The sequence below is a fragment of the Pholcus phalangioides genome, unplaced genomic scaffold (genome assembly GCF_987345545.1).
Source record: "Pholcus phalangioides strain wild (caught in Gottingen) unplaced genomic scaffold, Ppha-v1.0 ptg000013l_1, whole genome shotgun sequence".
Taxonomy (NCBI): domain Eukaryota; kingdom Metazoa; phylum Arthropoda; class Arachnida; order Araneae; family Pholcidae; genus Pholcus; species Pholcus phalangioides.
Genome location: NW_028301606.1, coordinates 28,624,886 through 28,640,300, shown reverse-complemented (window position 1 = coordinate 28,640,300; position 15,415 = coordinate 28,624,886). Strand labels below are relative to the sequence as shown.

The following is a 15,415-nucleotide window of genomic DNA, read 5'->3' as shown; positions in this document are numbered from 1 at the left end:
TTTGGCATTTTTTTAACAATAATTGTCAACCTCACATACTTCATTTTTTTTGGCTGAATGAATGAACGCCAGGGGCTCTGCCACTGGACTTATCCCGTTGCCGAGATCTCTTCCAGCCCAGCTTCGTGGCAGAGTCTGGAACAAAGTGAGTGCACCTAACAGTCTGAGTGTGTAGCTAGTGTTGTGTTTGATATTTCAGTGCTGCCATCTGTACTTCAAATTGTGAGTGAAGTGTAATGATTGAATATTTGTTACGTTGTAGGCCTGTTGCTCTCTGTGGCGAGACTTTTTAACGGGGAGATCGGCTCGCATTCACGCCTTGAAGTTGGAAACCACAGAAAACCAACTTCAGCCGACCACCACTGTGGCGGTTCGAACCCGGACATTTTTTTTTTTTTTTTGGCTGTAATAGGCAATTTTACTTGCCTTTGACAATTTTTTGCTATAATCGGCAATATCCCATATGGATCCCGATTTCCCATATTTTTATGAAGGAAATAACCTAGGCTTTTATCATATTGTGTGTGTTGACACCTTTTATGGGCAAGATGGAACTTTCGGGTCTGAGGTGCACCCCAGATCTAAACATTTTAACCATTTTGACCTAGAGATATTTAACACACATTAATAAATTTATTCTTCCAGTTTATTTATATTGTATTTTTCCCATAAAATCAAGTGTTTCAGTTTTTCATTATGTGAAATTTTTAGCCTCTTGTCCATGCTGGAAAATAACAGCACCTCACACATTTTATAAACCTGCGTACCCAATGGTCAACAGGGAAACATTTTTAATTAGATGATAAACATTGTTAAGTTTTTAGCGTTACATCATCATTGCAATTTATTTGAGCCTATAAAAATGGTATTTATTTGTTCAATAAAATAACAATGGGCATGTGATAGTGTACATGATGCACTGTATACCCAAATTTGAAGAAACCGAAGGTTGATCACCATTGACAGCATACCACCTGATGATGACGTTACCATTGACATAGCTTACACAGTTATTGGCGTGTGTCTAATAGAATAGATGTCTTAATACAAGAGATACACATTAAAGAAAAATATAAATTTGATGATTAAATTAATTAAAAACTTGATTCTATAGGAAATTTATCTAATTTTTTTTGTTATAGCAAAGACAATCTTTCTATAACTGAATTTTCGCCAGCGCTAGTTGCCTTTTTTTATACCCCAATCTGACTGAGATCTTATCAATAACTTTTTTTGAATAAGCATGATATAATTCAATTTAAAATTAAACTGTATAGGTTAATCTGATCTATAAGTCACTTCTATATAATTGTAAAAAATAGAACCTTATTTCCACCATAATTTATTTCATTTTTTTAAGATGTTTATTTCTGAATGACATTTATATAAAACTCCACATGTTCATTATAAAATGTTTGCTCTTGGGGGTGGGGATATTCATTCTAGGAAACAAAATAATGATCGTAAAAGCAAAAATAAATGTATTTCAGTCATTCAATTTACAAATATGTATATATATAATGCTACAAAATAGTATTACATCCATGTCTGCGAGGAAAGGAAAAAAAAGAGAAAAATAATTGCATAACGGCTGTAAATGCTTTCCTTTTGTATCGCCTTTTAATATACACAAAATATGACAATTCATATGCAGTTATCACCAGTAACTTTGGTTGGTGTTGACGGATCGAGGCCCATTGTCTGACATACCCAACCAGCAAAATCAACTTTTTCAGCTTCAGACTCTTTAATAAATGGATGAGTCTGCCAAAATGATTATCAATATAAACGATATTAATTTCTGTAACTACAGTATGAAAAAAAAATTGCACAGAAATGGAAAACGATAACATACAGGATTTAAATGAAGTCTACATTTTTTCTTGGCTTATCTGCCACAGTACCTATGTTTTCAAAACATAAGTTTGGAACTCACATTGATATAGCCTAATGTTAATTTGTTTCAAAAAGAACACCATCTCCAAGAAACTGACCATAAACATGATTGTATAGCATTTGAACATTAATTAAATTGCATCTAAACTATTCAGGATTGGCCCATTTTTAACAAGGATTTTCTAACAAATATCTATTCACAGAGTACAAGAAAACAGTAATTACAGAAAGTTAAATTTTATCGCGAAGAAAAATATGCCACTCATTGTGAAAACTTTCCTCATTTGGGCATAAACTGCCAAAGTCGAGGCGAGGGGTAGGGAATACTGTGTGGGCAATTAGGCCAAGAAATGTGGTAATTCAAATTGTGAAAAAAATTTCATTCTGTAAACTTACCATCAATGTTTTCAAATCAGCTCTTTCTGTTGGATTTTTCTTTAAACTGAAAATAATAATAATAAACTAAGAAAAAACTTCGTGAAATTCAATCAGTAATTTAAATCTACAAAATCTTAACTTAAAAAAATTATGGGAAGGAAAAATAGCAAAGTAGATGTGAATATGTTAAAAAATTTCATATAATTTTTTTTAACAAGGTAATGAAGATTTCTCGACAATACAACATAAACATATCAAGTAGGAAAAATTTATGAAGAGAGGATTTTGTTTTAATAAGTCTTCTTTGAACAGGAAAATGTCCTAAGCAGAGATTTCTTACATGGAATCTACTGTTACTCACTAGATTCAAAATAAGGAAACCTGATTTACACAACCTTCAAAGATTAACAAACAAGTGTTACAAAAAATTAATATTTAACTGATGATGGTGCATCACGTATAGTTTCCCATTTGAACACTGATTTTTATCTGATATGATTAAACAGCATAAATTAAAAAATAAATGTTATCAGTAATAGGTTTTAAATTCATATTTTATGTGAAAATTTTTCATCATATATTTCATGCGTTTTCATTGACTTAGGTAAAACTGCAATATTTATAGAAGAAACTACACCCTATTTCACTTTTTCACTCCCAACACATATTCCCAAAGTGCCATATTGAATTTTATTGATTTCAACCAATTCCTTATGGAATTTTTCTTCATAAATATGACTCACCATTTATCAACAAATTCTTTGAATTCAGCAGAGAAAACACCCACTGGAACTGTTGGTGGAGGCTGAATTAAAAAAAAAAATTATAGGTTTACCTTTTTTTTCTTAAATCTGATTTCGAAAACTCAAATTTCCATTTTGTTGAAAGAAAAAATATTCACCTCATTGACAATGTAATCCAACAATTCAAAAATCGACATAATTCTCGGGCCATCACCTGGAGGAGTGGAAAAACTATCTGTTCAAATAGAAAATCAAAAACATTATTTAAGTTTCATGTTAATTTAATTTCTTTCAGATAAACTGACATGAGCATGCAGTAGACAGAATAAATCGCAACTGTAATTATGACAATCATTATTTGAACTGAAACACAGTTTTATTAATGGGAATATAGAAAAGCACTAACAGAACAAATAAATCTAAATGGTGCAGACAAAAATGTATCCCCATTTTATACTTACTTGACCTAGTTTTGGAACTTGGTGAAGATGATTGTGATGCTGGATCCTCAGAATACCTTGCGCCAAATATCTGGGAAAGTTCCTTTGGTTCTGGAGGAGGAATTGGGTATCTTCCTATAGCCATTTCAACGAGCGATAAACCAAGACTCCATATGTCAGACTGAACAGTATAATGCGTTCCCTGTAACCTCTCCGGCTAGAAAAAATAAAACAATTATTTAGAAGATTCTCACTGCAGGGCTTGTCCAATCTCAAATGCCAGGTTGCCACGATAACTAAAAAAACTGTATTGACACCTTGAACTGTACTTTAAGCATAATTATTAAATTCTAGTCTGAGAAAAACAAACTTTCAGATTTTATGTATCTCCCAACATGGGGGGGGGGGGGAAAGGTCACCAAGTCTCAGAAAAGTTGAAAGAAAATTATTTTGGACCATTCTTCTTGGAACAAAATATGCTTGGCTGTCCTAAAAAATTTAGCTGGTAATATATTTTTTTCCAATTTGTCAAACCCTGATCTATTTAGTGTAAGAAATGTGTTTTGATGAAACTTGAACCCTTTTTGTCTTTCCTGGAACCACATAGTGTGTGTATGGTAATACCCCAACAAGTTATATGATTTTTCCTGAAAAACGCGCATTTCTCAAATTTAAGCATAACCACAGGATACTTGCTGAATTGATAGCATTTATTGACTTATAATCAAGTACGAATTGTTTGGTCGATCAGAACAGTATATGTACTGAACTATGCTGATTTTTGAGAGACCACAGTATAAGCTGCAAAAGTTGTTAAAGAGGGAAACTTTGCCATGATTTTTAGAAATTTTATTCCAAGGCGTGGTGTGGCATAGCTGCCATTTTTGCAGACTGGTCACGATTTCATACCTGACGTACAACCTCATTGCCAACCTTAAAAGAAGCTCATCAATGATAACTCAAAGGGTCTGTAACTCTTACTTAATTTCAACTCAGGAATGAAAATTTTTTTTATTGCTTCCGAAACCAAGGTTTTATAAAAAAACAAATGAAGGATATTTTACATGACATCCATTTGCACAGATGTAATGAAATATGGACTTTTTAAGGATCCGATTGCGGCAACTTAGGTAGGCTGCACACTGAAATGACACTACAAAAGACACAACGCACAACTCGACCCAGATTGGGTAAAAAAACCTGAATTTCATGTTTTTAATCAATCCGTGTCTAGTTGCTTGCATTGCTTGTAGTATCGGTCTAGTGTGGAATGCACCTTAGATTTTGTGAAGGCATCATTATCGAAACAACTTTCTACTTTTCATTTAGTAGGTTGCACAGGAATGACTGCATTTTTTATTGGAATTTTCACAGATAGGTTTTTACCAAAATATTGGTTTCAATTAACTAGTATTTCCATGTCTTTGTGTGCAAAATATTACCCCAAGTTAAACTAATTTTACTTACATGGTTATTGTTGGTCCCACCTATCTCATAGCTCTGGGTAATACTGTATCATATGTATACTTGTTTGGTTTTTTTTCAGTATTTGTGTAATGTGCATGAGTGTGTTTTTTTGCAATAAAAAAATTAATAGAAGCAAAAAGAATGCTTACAGACATATAGGATCTTGTTCCAACAAAAGAATTAGCCATGGAATCAATAAGCTGACCGCTGACACCAAAATCACATATTTTTATTTCACCTCTTGAATTCACCAATATATTTGAAGGCTTGACATCTGAAAACAGAAAATATCAAATTAATTAGCATCACTTAGAAACAAAGCTCTGTAAAATTTACAAGGATTGCCAGCATCTTATAACAGTGATTGCACTACAGCAAAAAACATATAAAGCAGTAGTAGATAAGAATGCAAATAAAAAGTTGGAAGTATATTAGCCACATTGATACAATATAGACGGTAAACCCTTGATTTAATGGACCATGATTCTATAGACAAGATTTAACACAGATTTTTTTTTTTGGAATAAAATCTTAAATGTATATTTTGTTATATTTTTAAAACAACAGCACTGACTGGCTGCCTACAATGAATTACGGCGAAATTCACATGAACATTACACCAAGACCACCACTTCAAAATTTTCTTCTGCACTTAAGATGTAAACCAACTTCAGCTAATGAGAAGGTTTACTTTAGCGATAGACATTGTTGCAAAATACAGAATTTGAAAACAACTTAAAAGTAATCATAGGGAATGATACTGGTGAAAACCACATTAATCCAGGGATGTTGGAATTTTTTTAGACTGGGTGCTCAGCTTGAGCACTATTTGAAATGAAATTTTAATTCAAATACTAGTAGACAGGATGTCATTCCGAATAATGGCAGCCCTTCCCAAGTTCCAGGATATTCAAACATTTTAGGTAGTCTTCTTAAACAATTATAAAGAATAAAAAGGTAAGTATGAGAGGAGTATTACCCCAGTGTCAATGATGGGAGGGGTTACCTAATTTTATATGCACTGACATCATAGTACAAAAGACTGGATAACAAGCAGAGATGGATGAAGCTCGGAAAGAAAATTCACATCCCCAGCAGGAAATCGAACCACCAACCTCTCACAATCTGGGCAAGTACTCTCCCATTAAGCTATACAGAACTGACATTTTCTTCCCCTTAAAGCCTACATATGCACTGAATGGGACTGTCCATGGACAGCCTTATGACTCAGCTAATAACTCTTAATGACAACAGCCCCCCATCTTCCATACTATTTTCATCATCTGTCATTTTCCATCTCTGCTTAACATCCAGTCTTTCGTAGTTCATATGAACAGCAGAGAGTGACATCATTTGTCTCTGTACGTCACCATCTGGGGGCTATTGTCATTAAGAATTACTAGCTAAGTCAGAAGGTTGTTCATGCGCATAGATGCTCCAAGGAAAGAAAATGGCAGTCCTCTGTAGCCTAATGGTAGAACACTTGCCCGGACAGCAAGAGTTCGGTGGCTCGAATCCCCTGCATAGGCATACAAATTTTCTTTCTGAACTTCATCTTTGCTTGGTATTCAGTCTTTCGTACTTTGTATGAACAGCAGAGTGTGACACTGTTTCTTTCTATCATCATAGTGTTCTTCCAGCAACCCCTCAAACATATCTTTGATTATGGTTGGAAGAAATTAAAGATTTACACAAAAAGAAAAGTATTACCTCTGTGCATAATTTGATGCTTCTCACGCAAGTAAGTGAGCCCTTTCAAGACCTGAAAAAAAAACAGAGGTGGAAACATGTTTTGACTATGTGAAACTTTAGATAACTCACTCAAACTCTACTATGAGAATTATAAAGGAATATATTGTCAGAGAAATGATGGTCAAAGACAGGAAACACCAATACAAAACCAAGAGTTTTACACTAAGGTCAACTGAGAAAAGGCTTTGGAAAGGTGTATACCCAGAAAAGCTGTATTTGATAAGCTTCAAGCAGTTTGGTTTAGACAGCAAAAGGGTCTAGTAGTTTCTACCTTTGGTGCCATTTATACAAATACAACGCCACAACAGACAAAATGCCCAACGAGGTGGCTGATAAAAAGATGCCCATAAAAATATGGTTGGCAGTAGTGAAAGCAGTCAATGATCTTCAATATAAGATTGGGTGGCTACGACTCTTTCATGGCAAACCAGGGTTGTCTCACCAAATATAAGTAGTGACACGAGATTAATCCCTTAATTGTACGGACGAGATATCTCATTCCTGTGTAAATGGAAGAAATTCATTCAAGCTCCCCACTTCCTTCGAAACTCTTTATTGATACCCTTGTAAAAGAAAAGGTTTTATTTTTCACTTCAGTATTGTATTTTCTCTCTGTTACGGTTTGACGTTTAAAAAAATATAGCATAACATGCATAGTGAGAGTGCAGCTAAGACAGGAAGAAAGAATGAAAAATATGGTTTTTTTTTCATCTTTTATCCTTCATTTTCCATGTTTAAATAATGGTAATACTTTTTTAGATTTATCCCTGCTAGTTAACTGCACATTATCCATATTTGTTGTCAAAAGCTTGTACGTAAAAAGGTTAAACATGATTAGCAATATACCTTGGTTACTTCTATACAGCCAAAATGCACCATAAAAATTGCACATTGCAAATTTTTAATTCTGATTTGACAGTTTTTTGTTTGTAATCATTGTGATATAAGTTTTCTTGCTTGTATTCACAGTTCAATCTCAATACCCTAGTCCAGTGGTTCTCAAAGTATGTGTTGTGGCTCCCAGGGGTATCAAAGAAAACTGTGGCAATACTCCCCAAAGCAGAATGTTTTGCATTGTCCTGCAACGAGTCCTCAGCTGACTGGAAATGTTCTGCGATAAAAATCCCTAGTGTTTTCTAACACTTTTTCCTTATAATTCTTCCAGATTGTTCTGCCGTAGCACTGATTTTTCTGCAATGTACGTTGCAGATTTTGGTAAATTCTGCTTTGAGGGCAATACTGAATGCTTGTTCAGTGTTTAGAAGTGGTTCTTTTTCCAGACTATTCTGAAAACAGCTGATAACGTTGCCATAATATTGGAGCAGCAGCTAGTAAAAGTTTGAGAACTACTGGCCTAGCTAAATGCTGCTTATATTTCTATAAATGAATAATGTTAACTTACTGCTATAGTTACTTTTCCTAAAATTGTTTCAGGAATTCTACCAGCTTTTTTCAAGACTAGATCAAGGGATCCACCATCCTAAAAATAAGAATAAATATCTTGAAAAACATTTTCTATAACCATGGATATTTACTTACAAGATAGAAACATAGAATCATGAAATAACAGTTGTAAAAGGAATTTTACCAGACGGAGTACAAAAATATAGGCTCTGAAAATAAATGGAGAATAACTTACAAAATCATAAACAAGATAGCTGTTAACTTTAATTCAATGCAAAAAATTTATGGTATTTATTTCTTAGCTGCAAAATGGCATTTATGGCAATATTTCTTAATACTGCACACATTATTTCTAATTTGAAACTGCCAAAAATGTAGCCTAAATTTATTGTTAATGGATATGCAGCATGGATGAGACATACTGGATGTGTAATTACAATCCTTACATTCTTAGCACCACAAGAGGCATTAGCACACAGTGATTAGTTACTATGGGCAAGAAAGATACCGAGGAATCACAAGAGGTGGAGTTTTTTGCTCGCTAGATGCTTTGCAGTTGAATTACGAGTCTCATCTTTCTCTTCTATGATCTTATTTACAAAAGATGATGACAACTCAATTGTAAGAATTTAGCCTTTAAAAATGCCTTTTAGAAATTAATAAAATAAAATAATGAAATTTAAAACAAGAATTGAAAAAACCACGTGAGAAAATAAAATGATAGAAAAAAAAAACCACCAAATTTCACCAAGTATTTCAATGAGTGATGTAATGGTTCATCATTCATTGCGACCAATCATGATGCGCTAAATTTGTTATAATGTACATAAGAATGTAAGGTCTGTTTATATGCATCCAGGACACATTTTAAGTATTAATAACAAATCAACCAATTGATATAAAAAGGTGTGGTTTGCGCTAAAATACTTATGGCCTAGAGATTTTTGTTTTGATAAATTGAATTTTTTTCAAATTTCACTCACAGGGTGATGCGGGAAAATAAAAAACTGGACATAACACAAACTGCATAATTAATATTTATGACAATTTGCATCATTTGCTAACGTCATTTGTTACGTAAAACTACCATATTTTAACACGAATACCTTTCTCCTATTAAGATGTAGTCGATGTACTGTTTGTATTGCATTTTATGTGTTTGTTATATTGCAATTTTCATTTTACAGTGCCACTGGTGAGTTTTATTTATTAAAAAAAAAATCTAGACCATGATAAATATTTCAGTGTAAATCACACCTTTTTATGTCAATTGGTTGATTTGTTATTATAATGTATTCAGAACTACTCATGCACCATGTATAACTCTCACATATCTACATATAGTTGAATTTCATTATAACGAACTCCAAGAGACTGGAGAAATCACTTCGTGATAATGAAATTTCATTATAAATGAATTCCAAATTTTCACATTGTTCCTATTTAAATATATTTGGAGGATTAGAAAAGTTTTCATTAAAACGAAATTTTTTTACAAGGCCAATAACGTTATTTGTTAAAATGGGAATATCGACTGTATTCAGATATTTGATTCAAAGAATCTTCATCACAGCACTTCATGTAGATTTACGTCACAGATTCTGATGAGTCATCAGATAAAAATTTCCATTTTTGAGGTTAAAAATATATGCTCAAGTAAATATGATATTTTACCATTTTATGCCAACACACCAATAAAGTAAAAAAATAATTTTTAAGTAAAAAAATCATATTTTTTTTTTAGCATTTCATTTCACCATTGCATTATATCCAACTTTAAAAAAAAACATACCATGTATTCCATACAAATATTTATTTCTCCATCACTATAGAATGCGCCATAAAACCCGACTATATGGGGAGAATTGCACTCATGAAGAACTTTCAGCTCTCGAATTATTTGGTTCCTTATAGCAGGTTTCACTTCCAAATGAATCAACTGCAAACAGGAGAAAAAACATCCTAGAGACACTAAAAATTTACATTAATATCACTTAAAGACTTTTGCTAGTTTTAATGTATTAACTAAGTTTTTGTATCACAATTAAGTCTGGCTAACTCATAAAATGGCTGACCACTTTGCATATTTGTCTAGTCATTTATCAAAGTATAAAAGAAGCTAGACTACTTAGAACACTGGTTGGGAGATAAGCCTATAGAACTCCCCCCCCCCTCCCACCACAAGCATTTTATCACTAGAACCTCCACTAATCCCATCTAATTGAGATCAGACCTGTTTGGATCAGGGTTGATAAAAATTGTGTTTTTTTAAATAAAAAAAATCCGATTTTTAAAAAATTTAAATGGAATTTTTTTATTTGAATGAGATTTATTTTTTTTTAATTCTGACCTTAAAATATTAACTTATGCTGAATAAAACAATCAAATTCTTATTCTATAAACAGTTAGTGGTTTAAATATATGCCTTTAAAAATATGTCTGAACAATATTAAATTCTAAAGATAAGTACACTTTGAAAAAGAACTACCTTGTATGGAAAAAAAAGTGTTCATTACGAGCTATGAAAAATTTGTCTGTTGAGAATTAAAATTGTGAAAACATTGTAAAAAGTATTGTAAATATTGTAATAACTTTTTATTATTGCTTTTGAACGGAAACATATCTTGTTTACCAACTGCATAGTTGCCAATTCACAGACTTGCACAATCTGTAGTTTGTCACGTGATGACATATTTCGCAGCGAAGAGAACATTAAAGAGAGTTGCACAAATAAAAGGGAAAACTAAGGGATATTTTTTGGGATTACATCCGGTGACCATATATAAATACAGTTTTTCCAGGTCGCATTTTTCGTGATCCTAATTTTTTACCAATAATTGGCAACTTCGCTTGCTTTTGGCATCATATTTGCGAACAGTTACAGATTTTTCGTACTTATTTTATTTATCATATTTTTCCTGAGGAAACAGGGTCAGCCTGGAAATGCAAGGACTAAAAGAGTATTTTCTTTAGGGATTTTCTATTTGAATGAACATAATTTGAAGGATTTTAGGGATTTATGAAGATACCAAAAATCGGAAGAATCTGATTTCTGATAGGAAACTATAATGTGCATATGCAGTAGCCAGATGTCGATTCTTATGAATGTACAGAACATGATCCATTTATACTGCACTGTATGCAACAATGTAATTCATCATTATGAGGTATGATTGTGTTACAATATAAAATTTATAAGAGTTTGTTTTTTTGAGTTGATTCTTCCACTTTCTTGCTCACATACTCATCTAAAAGAATCAAGATATATTTTGATGATATTGAAAAAAATAAACCCATAATGCTAATTTTGTTGATCTTAATACAATTACGTCAACTGAAGAAATATTGGAACCATTCGTTGAAAAAAAAACTCACTTTTCTAGCCATAATGAGACCGCTTCTTTTGTGCAAGACTTTCGTGACCACACCCCCATTTCCAGCGCCAAGCTCTCCAAGATTATCAAAATCGTCAGATGTAAGCTCACCAACTTTTTGTTTCTGGGAAAGAAATATTTCTAGTCGTCTTCTCTGCTGATCATCGAGTTCTAGACCATCCAAAGTTTTTTGCAAAGCCTCAATACTGGTATCAAATGATTTGCTACTTGAAATGAGAAAAAAAAACGTCTTATATACGCAATTTTGTATCAATTGTATTGTTTTTAAATCAATGTTGGGTATTAAACACAAAATTAGAAATCAAAATAAGTTTAATATTACTTTCAACATTCAATGACTAGGCCTATATGACCACTATACTACACAGCTAAGGAACTAAAAGTAGGCCTATAAGTTGAATTTAATAGATCTAGGACTTTTGGAAGAGAATTTCTGTGGCACAGAGTTGTAATGTATGTACACAGAATTGTGTGGCAAGATAACTTGTAGTAATGCTCCAAACCATTTCTAAGCATGAAAGGAACTCAGTTTTAAACAAAGGCATTACAATATTGCATCATTGTTCTCTGATGAATCATTCATAATAATTCAAAAATCACCACTTTAATTAATTCATAAATTGGAAGTAAAATGTTGTATGCTAGGAGCAATGACCACAGCATATGAATATGATCTACGACTTTGGCTGGCAGATTTCGCCGCAACCATCATTTTCTTTGCCCTTACCCATTTGCATTATCTCTAATGCAGATTCTGCAGAGTATCACTTTAATCGTATTTACTTTGTCAAGGATATTAGTGCGAGTACTGTTGTTTTATCTACTGGAAACAACCCTATTTTGTCCAAAGTTGAATTTTGAAGCTCCTTAAGAGCTTTCTTGATGTCATTTGTAATCTCGAACAAAATACAACTTTTGACTCCTCTACAACTTGGGAATTTAAATTAGCCATTTACATAGATACACTTGTGCATAATAAAATATCCACTTTTTACAGTTAGGAACAGCTATAGTAGGCTATAATCCCTTTTTTTCTTTGTCCACTTTTTTTGGAAATTTCTTTTCTAGCGGGTTGGTGCTTTTCTTCCTAGTCTGCCATTTTCTTCCATGTGTGTTTTTTTTCATCCGCGATCATTATAAGGGTCTTCTAGGTTGCATTTCTTTTTCTACTGTTGGCTATCATTTGAAGGTTACCTCAACCCTAGAGGTTGCTAGTAATAATAGGCTTTCATGGGAAAGCATGATTGAATCAAGTTTGTTAGCATTTTAGTTTAGTTTTGTTTGTTTACACATTGTATCACATGAACTGTTTTTCTCAGCAGTTACATTGTTGGAATATCTAATTTTGCATTTGTTGTATCAGGTTGTGCATTTTATAATTGCGTTTTAATTTGTTTTTGCATGCTACCCATTTCATGTTAATCATGCAATTGTGTTTTTATTGAACCCATACAGCTTTATTTCCTCTGGCCATTGTATTATTTAAAAAAGAGTCCAGGTTTTTATTTATACAGGTATTCCAGAGAGCATATATATATCAGGAAGGAGGCAGTTGTATTAATTAAAATAGAGTCTTGGTTTTTTATTACTTTCAATCCTGTGTCTGGTCTAAGGATGTTATATTTTTAATCTTGATTCCTTATTTAGTCTAGAATGCTTTGTTATTGTTTTTGTCATTGGTATTTTATTGTCATTGGTATTTAATTGTCTTTTTTTGGTTTTAACAGCCATAATATTATCCCTTTTTGATGATTTTTTTCTTCTGCGAGAAATACATTCAAGAGCATGATTCCCACTTCACTTTTAGCAACTTCTCGTTATGCTTTTGAGCATTTCTCTTGCTAAAGAAAAAGAGTGTCAAATGTGATTATGCCATAGCTGTTCTACAAGGTTTAGGAAAATAAGCTGCACAGAAGAATTTCACCATATTGCGATGAATCTTAAATCTTTTCTATTGTCCATTCTAATGCTGAAGCTTAAACAGCTTGCTAATTAAAAATGTTGGAAACACTGCTACTACTTTACTATATACATGCACCTCGTACACATTCCTCTGCAGAATTTCCAACACAAATCTGTATTTAAGGGGGATGCATGCTCTGAGTGTATGTGTGGGCCCCTAATGTATTTAAGTTCTCAGAGTTGTGCTTGTTCTGTGTTCTTGTTAGTGCTTGCTATATGCCTTCCATATTTTGAAGTGAAGATGGTAAATGCTTGAATTTTCATGTCATGCAATTATCACGTTGAAGATCTTGCTGCTCTTTGTGGAGAGGCGTTTTCTAATGAGGAGACCAGCTTGTGTTCACACATAAAAGTTAGAAAACAAACCGCTGTGCTGCCAACTGGGTTTGAACCTGGATCTCGTCATGATTACAGTCCAGGACAATGCCCAGTTGGGAAACACTACCATGTGTGGGGTTTTTTAATACTTTACTCATCAGCTGAAGCTGGTGAATAAATTGTTTGCTGTTCACATATCCTTCAATGAAGTGTCATGTACCTCTAGGGCATAAGCGGAGGTACATTGGTTTCTAACCTGTGGTATGTCTACTCCTGGAGAATAGGCGGATACAGGGGGAGTGTGGAGGGGGGGGGGGTTGCCCCCATTCCCCCCCCCAAAAAAAAATTTCGTTACAAACATAGGTAAAAAAGTACAGGTAGAAAATCCCCCTATACACTATAGGCAACCATGCCCCCCCCCCCATATCTAACAGTCTGAGCATGTATATAGTGTTGTGTACGCACTCAGACTATTAGGTGCACAACACTTACACTTCCAGCACAACTCACTAGGTGGTAAATTTCCCATGATGATAGACCCAAGTTGCGTTTGGTTTGAAAGAAAGAAAAAATGACATAAGAGGAACGGTTGCCTATAGTGAATGGGGGGAGGGCAGACTTTCTATCTCCACCCACGTTAGTAATACAAGTTTTTCGTGGAATGGGGTAGTCACCATCTCCACACTCCCCCTGTATCCACCTATGCTACAGTAGGCATACCACAGGTTAGGAACCAATGTTTATTAGACTATAATGACAAGCGATACTGGGAAAAAAATTGTTTTTTGAAAGCTGAATCTCATAGTAAACAATTAAACTTTTTTCAAAAATGAAAAAACATGAAATAGATATGCGCACATTCATTATTATCAAAGAGAAATAGTTATCAATATGGAAACGCATTGGTAAATTGTAATGCTCCATAAATGCTTTTAAATCACTTCATAAATAAGCAATACAACGCGTTATCAATGACTCAAAAACGAAAACGTTAAAAGGTATTTAATTTTTAAAAAGATAATAATTATTTCACATTAACTCATTTGATGAAACATTTTCCATGAAAACCTAATGATTTAAACTAAAATATATGGGAAAAAAACTATCTTTTAGGAAGGAATCAATACTAAATTATTTGTGTAAATTTAAACAATTACGATTTGTATTCGATCAAACTGTTGAATAAACAATCATGGATTATTTGAACGATATTCAATGGCCGAAAGCCGGCGCAGACCATACATATACTCACTCGTTGTTCAACTCCGACGATGAAGAAGCATGATCATGAGATTCAATGGATCCCGAAGGAAGTTTAAGATTCAATTTATTTTTTCCGGGATACTTGCTCATAATTAATGAATTGACGAACCAATTCACCGCCGCATCAAACCACACGCTCAGCTCCAAAACCTTTTATGATAATGAAAGCAAACAAACAGTTCAGATACAAATTTATAATATAACGAGGAGAAAGTGTCCATCCGTGGATAATAATTGAAACTTTTAAAAATACAAATGAATTAAATTACGAAAAAACGTAAATAAATAGTTTAAAATTATTATTTTTGAAGCAAAGAAACTGATTCAATGTAGAATTTTGAAAATTTTATTTTTGACAATCGTGTTTTTTAATTGGTCTATTTCGAATCTGAATGGT

General features: G+C 33.2%; 1 protein-coding gene across 2 annotated transcripts; it reads right to left on the bottom strand.

Moving 5' to 3' along the window:
• Nucleotides 1–1,455: 1,455 nt before the first annotated feature.
• Nucleotides 1,456–15,387, bottom strand: LOC149078919 (dual specificity mitogen-activated protein kinase kinase 1-like). Of its 2 annotated transcripts, none has more exons than XM_089241129.1 (11): nt 15,008–15,387; nt 11,456–11,678; nt 9,873–10,019; nt 8,079–8,156; nt 6,635–6,686; nt 5,074–5,198; nt 3,479–3,674; nt 3,176–3,252; nt 3,018–3,079; nt 2,293–2,338; nt 1,456–1,764 (listed from the first exon to the last, which is right to left on the bottom strand). In XM_089241129.1, the coding sequence occupies exons 1-11, from the start codon at nt 15,106–15,108 to the stop codon at nt 1,645–1,647; spliced, it is 1,227 nt and encodes a 408-aa protein (XP_089097255.1). In that variant the 5' UTR covers nt 15,109–15,387; the 3' UTR covers nt 1,456–1,644. The 2 variants fall into 2 exon arrangements, with proteins under 2 accessions (XP_089097255.1, XP_089097254.1); XM_089241128.1 differs by having other exon boundaries at nt 11,456–11,681; nt 15,008–15,193.
• Between the last annotated feature and the right edge of the window lie 28 nt (nt 15,388–15,415).

Coding starts and splice junctions, on each gene's coding strand:
- LOC149078919 (XM_089241128.1), bottom strand. CDS start 15,108: ATGAGCAAGTATCCCGGAAAAAATAAATTGAATCTTAAACTTCCTTCG. Junction 11,682..15,007: donor TCGTCGGAGTTGAACAACGA/GTGAGTATATGT, acceptor TCTCATTTCAAG/TAGCAAATCATTTGATACCA. Junction 6,687..8,078: donor TAGGAAAAGTAACTATAGCA/GTAAGTTAACAT, acceptor TTTTTTTTTCAG/GTCTTGAAAGGGCTCACTTA.